Source organism: Temnothorax nylanderi, unplaced genomic scaffold (genome assembly GCF_030848795.1).
Source record: "Temnothorax nylanderi isolate EJ_2023f unplaced genomic scaffold, tnyl_v1.0 TNYL_tig0270_pilon, whole genome shotgun sequence".
Classification (NCBI taxonomy): Eukaryota; Metazoa; Arthropoda; class Insecta; order Hymenoptera; family Formicidae; genus Temnothorax; species Temnothorax nylanderi.
Window position 1 is genome coordinate 80243 of NW_027249332.1, and position 17080 is coordinate 97322.

Here is a 17080-nt window from a genome sequence, read left to right on the forward strand (position 1 = left end):
GGGAGGAGGACGGGATAAATTTATTTATGTCGAGTCTTTGTTTCGCAATCAGTACAAATAGTTCATTGCGGTTCGCATCAGTCTTAATTGTTCCTGGGACGGTGACTCCTCGATTTCCGTCCGAGTACCCTTATAGAAATTTAATACTGTAAGTGATTATTTGGCTAGTAATTAATTACTTATTTTGAGTATTAAAATCATTAAAAACAGTACTTTTAATACTCAAAATAAGTAATTAATCACTAGCCAAATAATCACTTACAGTATTAAATTTCTGTAAGGGTAGTCTACGGAAGGAGGAACATTATCCCGAGCGGATAAGCCCGTCTCTTCTACTCGCACTCTGATAATTGATTTTGTTATTGTCTAACGACTCGCTGATATTTCTGCTTTTGCCACTGCTACCACTATAGTACCTACTGCTGTCAACGTTGTCGCGATCTCCTATCTTCGAAGAAAATAAAGAATGTGAAGATTAGTCTAAACGCAAGAATATATAAGCTTAAATTTATATATGTTATTCTTGTCTCAAGATATTAAGTCAATCTTATTTTATTCGAGAGAAGAGAATAGGAATTATTGATTTAATCTCAATGTTTTATTTTTATACTACTTCAGGTTGTGATGAGATTAAACACGTCAAGAATATTTTTTGTCTCGTTATTAGAAATCCTTTCTGAGGGTGTATGAATATGAAAAAACAGGCCAAACTTTCATTATTGTTATATTACCATTATTGTAATATTTGTTTTTAATTCAACAAACCCTGAATCGAAGAAAAGGTACTTGCTGTATTATACGGGACGCTAAAAGTAACCGACGAAAGGGAAGGTTCGACTAATCGGAGTGTTCGGATATATGCAACGTCGTCGTAAGCGCTATTGCTGCTGTTAGTACTGCTACTGCAACTGCGGCTGTTACTGCTGTTAGTATTTCCGTTGCCGCTACTATCGGCACTAAAGTCGTCGATGTAAAAAATTTTCCGATCGGCAATGGATGATTCGATTTGCGTTCTGATCGTGCTGTATCTGCAAACGACGAAAAACCGATTCCCGTTGTTCGAATCGATGCTGTGTCTTCATATATAGCTACCACTCTCGACCTTGGCCCGTTCGATCTCTTCTTCCAACTGCAAACTCTCCATCTGCAAGAAGAGTTCGTTCTCCTTGCACGGAATTCCGTTTCACAACTAGTCATCTTTCCAAATGCCTTCGAGCTTTCTTCAACCTATCTCGCTCGGCCTTTGAAAAAGGAATTCCACGTAATTCTTTTAGGTGAAGAAAATAGAAACTTTAGGATAGCGTCAGTAGTTAAAGTGCTAATGTCTAAGAAATATTTGTGAAGGTAATAAACTGTAATTATCCGCTTTGACAAGAAACTCAAATTTGAAGTCTTCTAATCAATTTTATTGGTGTTATGATATATTTCATGTTATAATATATATACTATACACGTAAGTATAATTAATAGTATAGTATTCCAGACTGCACGCATGTCTAAAAACGTACAGACGTTTATAAAATATTTTTTAGACACTTATTATGTCTAAAAGAGAATCACTAATTCTTTTTATAATATTTCCTTTTACAATGCAAGATTACAGATTGATAACAAAATGAGTGAACAGTATAAAAAACACTTATAAAGCGTATATATGCAACTTCTATATAATCTCTTTTCTTCACTGTTATTTATAAAAATAAAAAAGTAAACAAATCTCCCCTCTTCCTCTTTGCGCATGTTTGTGTGTGTCAATTATTCGCAAACTTCATAAAATTATGGGCAACAACGAAACTTTTTAGACTAATTTACGTGTGAATAATTCGACAACGGTTTATTTGAAATATGTGGTAAAAGCAATGTCTTCTTCATGAATCGAATAACTGATCAGCAGTGGCGGATTTACCTTACACTAACTACGCTGAAGCGTAGGGTGAGATTTGAGGGCGGCGAGATTGTAATTTTCCTTTCCAAACTTGGTGAGCATGAGCCCTGTCCTAGACAGGGTTTAAATTCGTATAGAGCTTCACGCTTCGCTGGTTAATCTATGTAAAAAATGCCAAAAGAAACATATTTTTGATAAAATATGTTTCTTTGGAGATAACTTTTTTTTATTAGTTCTATTCTAATATATTATAGAAATATTTAATAATAAAACAGTTCGAAAAATGAGTTGATAATTAAAATTGATCTACAGCCAAGTTTGAGGGGCGGCAAAATTTCAAATGCGTAGAGCGACGGAGTTTGGTAAATCCGCCACTGAATTGATGGTAACATAATTCTGCTGTATCTTCGTATATTTCTATTGCAAGTGAACAAATTGATTAATTTGTTGATTCTCCAAGAAAATTAGTGCACGCTGGACAATAATGCCTGTGGACTCGACTAGAATCCGTGCAGTAAGGACACGGTGCACAACAACAGCATCTGCGAAAGGACGTCAGATTTAATCATACTTTTTCTGGTAAAATTCTCTTACCCTATATTTCGAAATCTTACCCGCATGCACAGAGTAGTAACGCAAGCAGATGTGTTTTCGTGTTTGCTTCCGATACTACGCGCGTACTTATGTCAGCATGGCAATGTGGACAGATTATATGTTGACTTTCCTTGCTGAACACCATCCTCGTTAAAACCGTATGTACCGTTTCTGTGACCACATTAAAGTAGTATTAATCTTGGATAATTAGGTAAAATATTGCCTGTATTCATTATTGTATGTATGCATTTATATAATATAATTATTACTTAAAATTCTATTTTCATGATTTTATACACTTACGTGGTAGTGGCATTATCGGTGGTGGCTGCGGATTAGGATATGGTGGTGATGTGTAACTTGATTGTTGCTTCTCTTTTTCCATTACAATTGTCGACTCTTTCGTTATTATCTAATTGCAAAGAAATACAAGATAAATTATAATTTGATGTAACGTTTAATCATCTGCTTGAATCTAGGAGGTTCTCATGCCTTCTAGATTCAAGGTACCTCTCAGGGAGGGGGGGGTACAGTTTAAAATATTAAATTTCCTGTGATTAGGTAAACTCGGACTCGGTTCTTCGTGGTTATGAGTCTGACATTTTACCACACTGAACCACACCTCTGATTATATTCTTAGTGCTGCAGTATTTAGTTTTCAGAAGAAGTAATTCATTGATTTCAAGTATTTCATATTCTTACCTGAAGAATCATAGTGAACTAGTTTATGAAAATAAAAGTAATTACTTGTTCGCTGAGATAACATTGTTTCTAAAATAAATATATTTATTTAAATTAAGAACATGGATTTACTTGAAACAAGAATAACTTTCTGTCTTTTAACTATATCTTGTTTCCTTTGATATAAAGTAATATTCTTAAAAGAAGAATAAATTCTTCTTTTGAACACAAAATGATGAGATTTTCAAAGACTTGTGCCAAGTATACCTTGAAATTATTATTAAGAAAATATTTCTTTATTGAAGAAAACTATTATTTAAAACAAATAAAATAAAATAAGTAATTGTCTTCCTTGGCTGTAGAATAATATTTTTCTGTATATATATTTTATCATAACACTAAAACATTTTATCGCAATATATATAAGATATTGCAATGTTGTTGAGCAATGGAGTTGAAAGAAAATAACAATAAAAGAACAGATCAAGTAATAAATAGAAGGTAGATTAATGTCAATTGCATAAATAAATTATATTTAATTAAGCTCGTGTTCCACCAGCGGAGACTGCCGACATAAAATATACGATTGCAAGCAGAAACCGAGCGTCATTTCGTAATCATTTAAATGGAATGTATTACTTATTTAAATAGTTACGAATGACAGATTCTGCTCGATTCTTGCAGTCACTCATCTATCATCATCTTCACCGATCATACATGTGTGAGCGCACAAAGAGAGAAAGAGTAAAGAGTCTTATCACTATTCAGAAAGTGTAATATAATACTTCTCCAGATAACTAACCATAAACTTCGTAATCATTTGAACAAATAAAAAAATAATAAATAATATTGATCGCTACTGGTAAAGAAATATTTGCTTCACTATTTCCTAATTCTTTTTCAGGAAACCACTGTAAATTAAACAGGTCTAAATACGTCATTATATTGAAACTTATACAAAGTATGTATTATTACGAAGGATATGAATGTTTCTATTACGAAGAGTATGAATACATACAGGCAGTGCGAAGATAAATTAACGCTAGAACCATCATATTTATGACGCGCGCCAGGTGCCAGTCTCGCACTGTTAACAAGACAACGAAAGAAATGTTTCTTGTGGCAAATCGTGACAGGCGACAAAAAATGGATTTATTTACTACGATAACCCTTATCGCAAGAAATCGTGGGCGAATCCTGAGCGACTGATGACCTCAACATTAAAACGCAACGTACACGGCAACATAGCTATGCTTCTCTGTATCTGGTGAAATAAACATGGAGTACTGTAGTGATTATGAGTGGTGGACTTCTCAGAAGAAATCCACCCGGTAGACTGGATCAAACAGTCACAGTGGAACGCTACGTATATATCAAATAAACTGTTTTAATCAGGCACTTCGAGAGAAACGTCCGGCATATAACTCAAAACGATGCCAAGTTATTTTGATTCAAGATAACGCGAGGACCCATGTTGCTAATTAGATCAAACAAATGCTATATCTCGAATAGGAAATTCTTTTCCTCTCCAAATATCTCACCGCCAATTACCACTTTCAGTCAAAACAGCACAGCCTCTCCGATACACATTTTGGAAATAAAGGATGAAGCTAGAAAATGAGTCGATGACATTATCAAGCCAAAAGACGAGACATTCTTTCGCTGTGGCATCTGTATGCTGCCTGAAAGATGGCAAAAGGTGATAAACGGTAAATATTTTTATTAAAACGATTATATCGTTTTTTGCATTAATAAAATAATTTATAAACTCGCGGCACAATAACTTATTTCTACTTTATATTTATGTATTCTTCCTCTTTTTTCTATTTTCTTTCTCTTTCCTTGGTATCGCGCGTTTTATGGAACAGTCTAAACAATATTAATTAGGTCGTGCGAGTCGTACGAAATAAATTATTCCTGCTCTATTTTCTTCCCTCCTTCTTCTCTCTCTCCTGAATTAATATTGATTATTTTTTATTAAAATATTAATTAAAATATTCATATTAGTAAAATTAATAACAATAAATAAAAATATATAAAAGTTCTCTTGAATAAAATCAAATAATATTAACAAATTTGGCAATAAGAGTCAGTCGCGATAAGACAGTTAATGCGCTATAAAATATAATTTATTACAATCTATAGACTAAGATTAGCGTACATTTCGACCTGCTCTTTGGGTCATCTTCAGCACATAGCTTAGTAAGTCGGAATTTAATTATGCAGCCAATCAATTAAAACACGAATTACCTTACATAAGTCAAAATTTAACGCAGTTAATCAATTAACAGTTTGTAGATAGTCATTAACTCATATTAAATATCATCATCTCTCATACATAAAAGTAAAGGCGAATGTAGGTTCCGAAGCACATCCATAACGTCGAAGATACTTGGATTTGTTAATATAATTTGATAAAATTAATAACTTTTCACATATGTAAAATTAACACCTATATCAGTTGAAATCAGCTGACAGATATTATTGCAACTTTATTTTATTTTACTTTATTCAATTTCCATTACGATTGACAAATTGACAGTAAGACAATAAGAATTTCTGTATTCCGGAGCTATATCATTGTAAGTCATAATTGCTGGCTTTAAAAAAATATTAAAACGCTAATCGTAGTGTTTCTCAGACATAGTTTGTCAAACGCAGACATAAAATAAATCTTCGTTAAAAACAATTATTTATTCACAATAAACGCGATTAGAAAGTAAATAATTTGCATCACACGTGAAATATTCCTTTAGTGCTAATAATTCTAACTACAGTGGTTTTACTTCTAATCACAGTGGCGAATCTTAACATGTCCGCTATCATATGTATGATGCATCGATTCTCAAGAGAAAATCATACATATATGACACAACTTTATGTTGTCATATGTATGTACATGTGCAACATTTTATGTAACGTATTCGATTGCCTGTTTACTATAAAGACCCGTTCTCTCAGTTCACTTTTATCGATAAATGCGCGCATTTATTTCTGAAATTCTATAGTATAAATATAAACTATATGCTAAATGCGCACATTTATGATAAAATATACTAAGAATACGGGCTTATATGTGCAAAAGTGAAAATGTGCAGAATGCTCTGCGTACCTGTAAAAAATAAAGCCTGTAGCGATTTGTTTCCAGCAATTGTTTTCCAGCGGTAGCGAACGTGTTAATTTCAAGACTTACAATAACTTTGCTCCAAAATCAAGGTCTTAGTCCGTCTTCCTTTCAAACACGAGTTATTTCTTTGCGATAAATTCCGCCAAAAACTTTTCTTTTTGTTGTGGGAATCATAACTATAGCTTATCGCTTGCTTCTTCTTCTTCTTCTTAAATTTTTTGGCTCCTGCCGCCGAACGGCGGACAATACGGCCAGATATTCCCCTGTTTGATTAACAAAGTCTGAATCACCGTTAGCGTGGCAAAGTCTAAATGGAAGTTTGAGTGTGAATCAATGCAGACAGTAACAGTCGCAGTACTTAAAAATTTTTTTTCGTTCCGGACAAAACACGTCCGAACTGGTCCGCGCACGTTGAGCGAATGCTTATCGCTTGCGAATGTGTGCAATTCCTGGGTTTGGCCCCGATCTATTAATAGGTAAGCGTACCTGTTGTGTCAGAGAACGCTCGTTTGAGAACGTTTGTTGGAGAACACTCGAATACTTGCGGCGCGCACCAAAATCACACTGGTGCCATGAAGTTATCAGCGGCTTCTTCTTTTTCTTCTTCTTCTTCTTATTTATGATGGCCGTCGAGCGCTGCTCAAATATAGGCCAGGGCGAACCACTCGTCGTATATAATAGTAAAATCCCCAGGATAGAAGGCCTCGAATCGAAAGGTGCCAGTTCAGTCACTAACTTCGTCGATACAAGATGCCGAGCGGTGTGATATTTCGTGCCTCGCAGCTGCGTCGGCGCAGCCGACACGAGACGGCCCCCACTCCCGCGCAGGAAAGACCGCGGGCCGCGGGGCTGGAATCCCATGGATATAGGGTTGCCCCTGGTTGCCCCCAAAAGGAGTCGGATAAATTGGCGGGAGGGATCATTTAGAAAAAATAGGATGTCCTTAGGAGCGTGTGGAAAAGCTTTTTCTAAGTACTTAATTTGCGATACATGTGGACTGTACCTGTAGCCAGTGCCGCATGATGCGGGATTCGCGTGGATGGGAGATTGTATTGGCAAATAAACGAACAGATGTCACGGAGTCGCTAAGATATCGCTCATCCGGAAACGGGAACACACAATCGAGGAAAGATTAAGATAACTTTTATATTACTTTAATATTACTTCTCTTCGGCTCTTTCAACTAAAAAACTGAGAAATATTGCTTATGTATATTTAGATATATATTTACAAATTTAACGCCAATCCCGTTCTCTCCTCCAACACAATAACTGACATATTTCATATTTTGTATATCAAAGAAAGAAAACTGGAAAGTTTCGTGAGATGTCTAAAGAATGTTGCTTAAAAGCAATGTAATATCAATTACTGAAAAGTTAAATAATTTCTATTCGAATCGCAACTTCGTTTAAACGTTAAGCCTTGTGTACACGATACTAGAAATCGGTCCGAGTTTCGGTTTAAGCCAATGAAACTGCTGCTTTTCTGTAAGAGCTGCAAGTTGATTGGCTTAAACCGAAACTCGGACCGATTTCTAGTATCGTGTACACAAGGCTTTAGACGATCGACTTTAATCAAACTTTTGTTAACTTAATCGGTGATCGATTCAATGGGTAGAATTATCTACAAGATTTCTAAGGGCCAAAGCACATATGACAGTCGTAGTCGTGGACGTAAGTAACGCACAATTAAGCTTTGGCGTATCCTGATTTAGGACTATGACCGTCGTATATCGCTACGCCATGTTATGTGCTTTGGCCCTAACTCATAATTCGTCGTGTGTGTTGCTAATCTAACTTTGTCTCCATGTGTCAAACAATAAATTAATATCTACAGTCTCTATAAATATGCAATTATAATTATATATACTCTGAATTAAAAACCGAAAATTATTTACACGCTATAAATATCCGCCGAAGTTACAATTTTCTGAATTAAGAGTAATTTAAATTGTTCTTATTACTAATATCGTACGTGTATGATTGCTATTTGTCATTTATCTAACTTTATCAGTTTCCGATTTAAAATGGTAATAAAAAAGTTACTTCGTTTTTGTTAAAAAACGAGAAAATATCTTATCACAAATATCTACTGCCGCAATTGCATCTTCAATACAAAGCTTACATAGTCGAATAATTGCTCTTCGCTAAAAGTTTGTAGTATATTCCTAAAGAATATAGTAAAGGATAATTATTCTAAAATTATAATTTTAATATTAATGTCAGGTGAAAATTATAGTGCTCGTCGATATTTCGCACGAAACACAAAGATGTAAATCTTAAAAAAAAATTAACGAAACATAGCGAAGCGAAGACTTCCTGAAGACTGCGATTTGAAAAATTCCCGAACAAAATGACAGCGATTGATAAGTCGAAGGAAATAATCGAACATTATCTCGCAAAGAAGCGACCGAAGCGACTTAGCGACTACGACTTTTCTCGATGACGGTAATGTCGCGCCGTTCGAGACTTCGAAGCCTTCGAGCGAGCTGAGCTCGCGCTCTCGTCTCTCCCGCGGTTAGACTGGTTAGAGTCCCCTCTATCCTCTATCCCGCGGTCACTGACTGCGGTCAGCGCCGTCAGCGGTGTCGCTCGCGGTGGTAAAAATTAGAGTAAAAATAAACGTACAGGTGAGCGTGGACGGTGGAAATTGGAAATTTACGAGGTCCGCTAGTTCCGCGGCGAAGTCGCGTTGCTCCCTTGCGCCGTAAACGAGCTGGCATAGCGGAGATATATTAAGACGCGTAGAGTTAGAGTGGTGCGTCGCGCGCGACGAGGGGGATGAAGCAACGCTGAAAGAAACCCGTCTGTTGCTCCGTTTTTACCGGGAATGGATCGCGATTGAGGGCTAAGTGCCAGTACAAACAATGCCGTACGTTGGGCGGCGGTGCGTTTGCTCGTAGAGCCGGTTCCCCCCGAGGGAAACCTCTACCGTACTTCCCCCCTCCCGCGGCGATCGGCGGGATCCAGGAGTAACAATGCCGACCGTAGCGAACTCGTCGCTCACCTACGAGATCCTCATGTACCTGAACTCCTTTTACTTCGGCATGTTCGCCGTGTGCGAGCTGTGCATGGGGCTGTTCAAGGCCGTGAACCTGCCGTCGCCGGGCATGAGCAAGACCCTGATGGATTTCGCGCTGCTGTTCTTCTTGATAATCACGGAGAGCGGCAGGATTTACCTGGGGAGAAAGGGAAATCTGACCGAGCGTGGACTGCCGATCCTCATCGGGATCGTCCTGACCGTTCCCAGCTCGCTGGCGACCCTCTACTTCTTACTCTGGCAGCACTACGTACTCAGGTTGGAGGTGATCCTCTGCAGCATACAGCTGATCCTGCTGGTGTCCGAGATGGTCATTGCGATCATGTGCCTTATAACCATCTACCGAGCGCCAGCCCCAGGGAAATGAATCCAGCTCTGTTGCAGCTCTCCTAATATTCTAGTCGCACGATGACTCCACGTTCTGCACTTGTCACGCTTAATAATCCATTCCGAGTGTCGTCGATTCGTCAAGGCCGATATCAAAGTGCTTACCGTATTATTTTGTCACGCAATAACACTTTCCCTGTGTACGCTTTTTATTATTATATCTGTATGTGTAAGAAATAATCCTACGTGAGTGTATCACGTTATTTTCCCTAAAGCTTGATATAAATTCAATTCTGCGTAATAATTTCGTCGCAAATATTCTTTAGTAAAAGAATAAAGACTGGCCATCAAAAAGATTTTTATGCTACATGATTTCTCTCTGTAATCACAAGATCATAAACACTGCCATTTATAAATATTCTCATCTTTAAGCGGTAATTTGTAAGTCCTACCAAAAAAAGGAACTATATGTATAATACCATATATTAGATATTTCTATATTGGATATAATCGTCAGTGGTAAGAAACTTGCACGTATGTTTATTGTGTATACGCATTTATATCAAAATAAATATTTTTCAAATAAATAATACAATATTTACGCCGTAATATATGATGTGGCGTAACACACACGTACACACGCACACATACATTTTCTTGTAACGGTATAATGCCGACGTTTTTCAAATCACATATATCTTCAAGTACTTCCCAAATAAATACACGCGATATACATTGACTATAAAACTTATAACAAATATTTCTCAAAGTCCATACGATCTCGAAAGCTATTAAAACTATCGAAGATGCATTCGCGATGTATAATATGCGGAAAGATTATGAGATTATTAGTTACAAATAAAGGATTAAAATTTAACATCCGTAATTACAGTCAATGTCTAATTACTACGACAGAATTCTACCCTAATCTATGGCAATTACATTAAACGGTCGATAGAATTCTATCTCTGACAATTAAAATTGCATTTCTGCCTAAACGATACAACTCTTAATGTTTTATGCTATTTGCCGCGGCTCTACGTCTTCTGATCGCGCGTAATCGATTGTTACAGTAAATTTGTAAAAATACCGAGCCGAATACCAATAATATACCGAATACTCCAACAATGGTGAACTCGTGATGATAGGTCAAACATGATAGTAGTATCGCCAAACCCTGTAACAGACATTATTTAAATGCGGGATTATATTCTTTGGATTTAACCCCTTTCCTTACAAATTGATATCAAATGATCATATACCTGACGAATGGTCATCATAATGACAAATGTGATAGATCCAAATTTCGAAATGGTGTAAAAAATATACAACTGGCCGCTTGCCGAACAAATTGAAATCAGCAAGCAATCGACTATAAACCTGGGGTACTGTACAATAAAAGTCATTAGTTACTTTCGTGCAAGAAATATTATAAGAAACTAATTGCATATCACAAATTAATTACCATCGTCATGAAAGAAAATATCAGTGGAAAGCTCGATTGTTGCAACAGAGACATCGCGGTTAACAAACAGGAGAACATATTAACCGCACACATCATTTGTACGCTAGTCACACCATAGTCTGTAAAAAGTGCATTCTGCCAGGTACTTGTGAAACTATCTAATAATAAGTAACCTCCCAGTAAAATAACACCGGAGAGTGTTGTAGCCCCATCTGAAAGTATTTGATAGATCTATCGTAAGTTGACTGCAACTAAAATGTATTATAGATTTAACAAAATATATACCGTTTTTATGATCAGAACTGTCCAACATAAAGAGCGTCATTCCGATAGAAATGAGAATCGCAGTAACATACTCGTAATATTCATACGTTGTATGCGAAATTATTTTTCCCATTAACATAACTGGGATAATTTTAGAAGCTTTAGCTAGAACCTAAAAAAAAAATGATTAAACGCATATAACAAAACATTCATACAAATACTCATATCTTGGCACATAAGAAGTTATGACTAGAGAAATCAATGAATCGTCAGAAGGTATATACAATCGTAATTTTTTTACCTGTGATGGAAAACTGACATACTTCAAAGCTTCGTATTGACACCAACTGCTCATAATATTTGACAAGGAGCAAAACGCATACTTGTACAATGGCGTCTTATGTTGCGGCTGACGTTGAATAAGTAAATATAATCCTGATATCAGGAAAGCAAGAATGCGATTCACAAACACCAGGAATTGTGAATCTTGAAACCGCGCTTTATTGCCAGAAGCATCTTCGTACTCCTATATAAATAAATCTTGGTTTAATTAGGAAATTACGTTACATGAATAACAACAAAATATCACAAAGTAGTCATACTAATAATCCGAAATAATATCCACTTCTAATAATATAAAAAATTGTTCTTATAATATAAAATATTGTTCTTTTTTATAGATATTTCTCTCCTATCAATGAAATTTGACTAATACCTGTGTCATTATCTTTTCCTGCAAGTAGCCCCATGTCAGATAACTGAATTGCAGCCCAAAGAAACAATACAGCAAAAGCAGGGCGTCTTGAGTAAAAGTGCGCTGGACATGAGTGGAAGCATTAGAAGCATAAACCGGTGAGTCCAAAAGGCCTGTCTCGCAGTGTCCGACGAAGCACGAATGCACCAGTCTGGGAATACAGCCTTTCCCTGCATAAATATTCTTTTTAATTACCACAGTATATATCATAAGATATTATATTAAATCTTTCTAAATTAATACTTACCGCTTCTCTGTATGTACTTTGTATATCGTACATATTTATATATAAGGCAACCCGGCAACAGCACAGTGGCATATCCCAATAAATTCAAACACAATCGAATAACCCAATTGTATGTAGATGTTTTGAAGATTTCTTCTCCATTATTTGTGAACAATTTTATGACCTCGCTGGTTCCAAATATGACGCTGACTGAAAGCAGTAGCAGCAGGCTGCCAAATGTACTCTCTTTAATTACATGGTAATTAAACATGAAAATTACGTATATAATTATAAAAATAAAGTATCAAAGATAGGAGAGGTGGTGTGACGATACACATTGAACACTAGCGTGTCTAATCGCCCTGTCCACGTCAGCTGTGAAAACGGGACTGACGCCGCCGTTGCATTTGCGCTTTCGACAAAGTCAAGATTAAGACGTACCATATCACGATGTCACCCACAAAGTTTCCCATACTCCTCGCGAGTGAGAAACTCCGGCGATGATACCCAATTATCCCATAACCTTCGTCACGAACGTTCCCTCGCCTATCTCACGTGTGCTCGGGCCTAGAGAAGTTTCCATTCGCTGTGCATTATTATACACTGCAAACAATTGTCATTAGAGATGTAATTAATCTTATCTCCGCCCTACTCCGATTTTACCTTGCCACAAGCATGGTGTTTCTAATCTTCGTCATAGGAGAAACAATACATATAAACATGTATACATACTTGCGACACGTATCGCAGGAAGAGATCAGGATCGTATCGAGTCTTCTAGAGTGCCAGAGGCCTACGGCCTACCCTGTGTCCCAAATAAAAAAGGATTCGCTTCATTCTCTATAAAGCTGCCAATCTTTCGTTAGTCAGACCCAAGGCTTTTTTGATTTTGCTTGTGTAACATCACTAACATCGCTATCTAATCGGAATATCATGCAAATTTTAAAACAAATATAATACAAAAATATAAAGACATTTTTGGCATCAAAGCGTGATCTCCAAACAATGTAGAAAGTTTAAGCCAAAATAAACGAGAGGTGTCAAATTCAAAAATAAAAATAGTTTAATAACTCATTAAGTATATGTATAATATACATATATAGGGACGTTTCAATTTACACAGTCTTCTTCAACCATTAAATAATAAATGTAATAAATTAAATAGTTAAAACAAAGAACACATAGTACAGAAAATAAAAAGATAAAAACGCAGAGATAAACGTATGTCGATGATAAAGAATCGTTGAGTGAAAAACACAAATCAACAGCTGTAGTCAAATTGGTCTCCAAATTCCTTCTCGACATTTGGGGACTCATATCAGTCATATCTCAATTGGAATTATATTTATTCAGTATAAGATTCTCTCGAAAAAAGATACAACAGCACGACTGATTTCATAATCGTTTAAATGGGATATTATATCATTTGAATAGTTACAAAATAGTAGAGTCTACTCGCGATTTCTGCCGATCGTATTCTGCTAGCAGATTCTGTTATATTTCTTATTTCTGCTAAGTAATATTCTACAAAATTTGTAGCACACTTTGCAAATTTCACTTTTTGATACAGGAACAGCAATGAAAATCGAACAGATTTGCTGACTTGAGTATATGGAAAAACAGATTTACAGATTTAAATATTAATGTTTCGTAACGCAATTTATTCGAACGATCAAATTATCATTATTTATAGTTAGATTTATTCCTTGTAACGAAACTTTCTTCATCCTCTTTTTTTTATATTGCTCAATTATATGTACTTATTTCATTTCAAGAGTAGAAAACATAACATAACGCAGCTACAAGGAACAAATTAATCTTGTCATCAGATTATACAGATTTAGTATCAATCTTTCTAATAAAGGCCTGTGTCCACGATGCTATTATTAGAACTTGGTCCAAGTTCTCGGACCGAAGGAAAGTTACTGAAACTTGGATCGTGGACACACCAGTTTTGCATCCAAGTTCAGTGTGTCCACGATCCAAGTTTTAATAACTTTTCCTCGGTCCGAGAACTTAGACCAAAAGTTCTAGCATCGTGGACTTTGCGCCTGTTTGCGCCTCTCACGAAGCGCCAGTATACAAGTACAGTCCTGTCGGCACGGCGCGCCGTGTGCGCATGCGCGATCCTGATTAGTACGGGCCTCGAGTGTGATTTAATTTGATCCGGCATTAGAAAATGCAAGACTAACGCTCGTAACAACTGCGGACGCCTATATAATACTCTATACTCGCGAAGGACAGGCTCGGACCGCGAGCGAAAGACGCCTCGTCGCGGTCGTTTCGATCGGCGTTGGCGAACAGCGGCCTTGAGGGCTGAGCGCATTCGGACGCGCATCGCGCTTGCGTGGCACGAGCCAAGGAGTATCGCAGGCATGTGTGATAATATGTGTACACACGGTATATAGGTATATGGGTATACGGCCGACTAACCCGGAGCCGTCCTAAAAAAGCACGCGAGGCAATCTGGCTCGTGTGATTCGCGGTGCAAGGACACGCACGCGCGTCACGTGCAATCTAACCCCCTGACCGCCCTGCTCCGTTTCCCTCTCACCCCCGTCCCTGATGCGCGCCACGTTAACTCCAGGGGTTGCCCTCCCCCCCCCTGCGCCCCCGCGCGAGGAGAAATTTATATATTATTTACGAGGATGCCCCACAATCTATTTAAAATCGATCTTTCATCAACAAATTTCGTTGATGTTTTCTTCAACGCGAAGACATTAAGGACGGTATTCATAGTCAGATGCTATATTTAAGATCATCTTTTAAGTTCATCTTCAGACACTGTACGATTCGCTTCATTGGCTACGGAGTATCTGCAGATTAACTTATGACGATCTTATATACAAGATCTGACTATGAACATCGGCCTATATGTCTTGATATAATATTAAACGTTGTAATTTCACCCGAAGTTTGTCTAAGATTAGATAAGGGGCGAGGATTCGTTGCACGTTTATTTAGAATTTACAGCATGGTATAAACGTCAAGCTCGTACGCCAGAGTTTTTCAGGATCTTTGAATTTTCCTTTCCTCATTTTAAAATCCTCAGCGAGAGTTTATGTACAATTAAATTTGTCAGAGCTTAATTGAATTTATCCGGTTGTTTAATATTATACAAATTGAAAGTACACATCCACGATTTGGACCTAAACTTTCGCGAATGTTTAAAACGCGCGCAAGCGAACGTTTCTTCATTTTTTAATAGGAATCCTTTCGCTAGCTTCTTCGGTGCAATCGATTGCGTCGGCGCTTCGATGGAATCGAAAATCCGAGAGTGTTTAAACCGGTTGACCATAGTTATTACATTACGTGAATGATAAACGGAGAGAAAGAGCAAGAAAGACTCGTTCGTTTCCCCTCTCGTGTTTAGCGGATGCTGGATAGGTGACGCAATCGGGGAAAAATTCCACGATCATTAACGCAATCGCGCGGAAGATCCGAATAACTTTTCGTTATTAACCGCCGATCCGGGAACTAAGGGCCCCCGCACAATGAAAAATATAAGGAACAAGGAGAACAAATATTAGCGATTAGGACTAAGGAATCAGGAATAAGCTGGTGTAGCACTCTGTTTTTCATTGTGCATCCAGTTTTATTTCTGATTCCTTAGTTCTAATCGCTAATATCTGTTCCTTGTTCCTTATATTTTTCATTGTGCGGGGGCCTTAATAATGCTCAGTCGACTGCGACATTTCGTTTACGAAAAGCGTTTCTTTCCCCTCGAATAGGAAACATCCTCTCCCTCTCTCTTCTCGTTCGAAATGCATTAACGACCGGTCGTTATCGGCGTTATCAGGCCCGTTAAGTACTCGCGAGCGTTACTTTATTGAACGGAGAATTAATGGCCCAATGATGATACAGAAAATTAATGGATAACGCACTCGGAGGTCGCGCTCCGAGTCGGCATCACCCAAGCAGAACGTGCCGAATGCCAAGAAGAAGTATAAAGAGTCGTTTTACTTCCGCTTTACAAAGTTACGACCGGATGAAGAATCGATCGCCCAAAGCGAACTGTCGCTCTGACCTCTTTAGATTCCCGCGTTTTTTTCTATCAGTCATCGATATTGTATATATCTCATATATTGTATATATATCTGATATCTCAAGCGAGATTTATTACAAATAACAAGATGGTTATAAGGGAAATGGTGTAAGAGCATTGATAAGAGTGAGATGTGGAAATATGGAAAAGGGGAATAAATATTGTTTAGAGAGGAGGAAAAAACGTTATGTGTCTGCGGACAAAGAAAAAATTGTATTAGCCATTACGTGGAGAAGTGTTATAGGACTAAGGATTGGTTTAAGGAGTTAGGTAGTAAGGGAGTAAATAAAAGAGAAATATTGAAAGGAGTATGGAACGATGAATTAGATAATGTAAAAAAAAATATGTTGAGGAAATTGTGGTGAGAGAAAAACTATTAGAACAAAGAAGAATAGGTAGTAATAAGCATAAAAATTGTAGGCGGTATGGATGGTATAAGAGTGTATCAAGGAAAAATTACAAACCAAGTTCACTTCTTAGCGATGTAATCTGAAGACAAGATGGTTTTCCATCAAGTTGAACAACAACATGAAGCGAGGTTTATTATAAACAAGTTGGACAACCATCTTGTTTATAATAAAGCTCGCTTCATCGAATACTTCGCATACTTTGATAATATTATTATAATATTATTATCAAAGTATTATTATCAAAGATAATATTATTATCAAAG

General features: G+C 37.0%; 3 protein-coding genes across 3 annotated transcripts; 1 reads left to right on the forward strand and 2 right to left on the reverse strand.

The window, feature by feature from the left end:
• Nucleotides 1-1384: 1384 nt before the first annotated feature.
• LOC139780269 (uncharacterized) lies at nucleotides 1385-7154 on the reverse strand. The gene is made up of 4 exons (XM_071718851.1): nucleotides 6774-7154; nucleotides 2783-2891; nucleotides 2500-2650; nucleotides 1385-2427 (listed from the first exon to the last, which is right to left on the reverse strand). Exons 1-4 carry the CDS (start codon nucleotides 7146-7148, stop codon nucleotides 2325-2327), a joined length of 738 nt encoding a protein of 245 aa, XP_071574952.1. The 5' UTR covers nucleotides 7149-7154; the 3' UTR covers nucleotides 1385-2324.
• Nucleotides 7155-8816: 1662 nt separating this feature from the next.
• Nucleotides 8817-10009, forward strand: LOC139780286 (transmembrane protein 216). The gene has a single exon (XM_071718877.1). It carries the CDS (start codon nucleotides 9265-9267, stop codon nucleotides 9691-9693), a length of 429 nt encoding a protein of 142 aa, XP_071574978.1. The 5' UTR covers nucleotides 8817-9264; the 3' UTR covers nucleotides 9694-10009.
• A 183-nt stretch (nucleotides 10010-10192) lies between these two features.
• LOC139780281 (adenosine 3'-phospho 5'-phosphosulfate transporter 1) lies at nucleotides 10193-14899 on the reverse strand. Its single transcript, XM_071718871.1, has 9 exons — nucleotides 13026-14899; nucleotides 12804-12965; nucleotides 12384-12592; nucleotides 12098-12306; nucleotides 11684-11908; nucleotides 11404-11554; nucleotides 11119-11330; nucleotides 10916-11041; nucleotides 10193-10830 (listed from the first exon to the last, which is right to left on the reverse strand). Exons 2-9 carry the CDS (start codon nucleotides 12833-12835, stop codon nucleotides 10663-10665), a joined length of 1332 nt encoding a protein of 443 aa, XP_071574972.1. The 5' UTR covers nucleotides 12836-12965; nucleotides 13026-14899; the 3' UTR covers nucleotides 10193-10662.
• Nucleotides 14900-17080: the final 2181 nt, after the last annotated feature.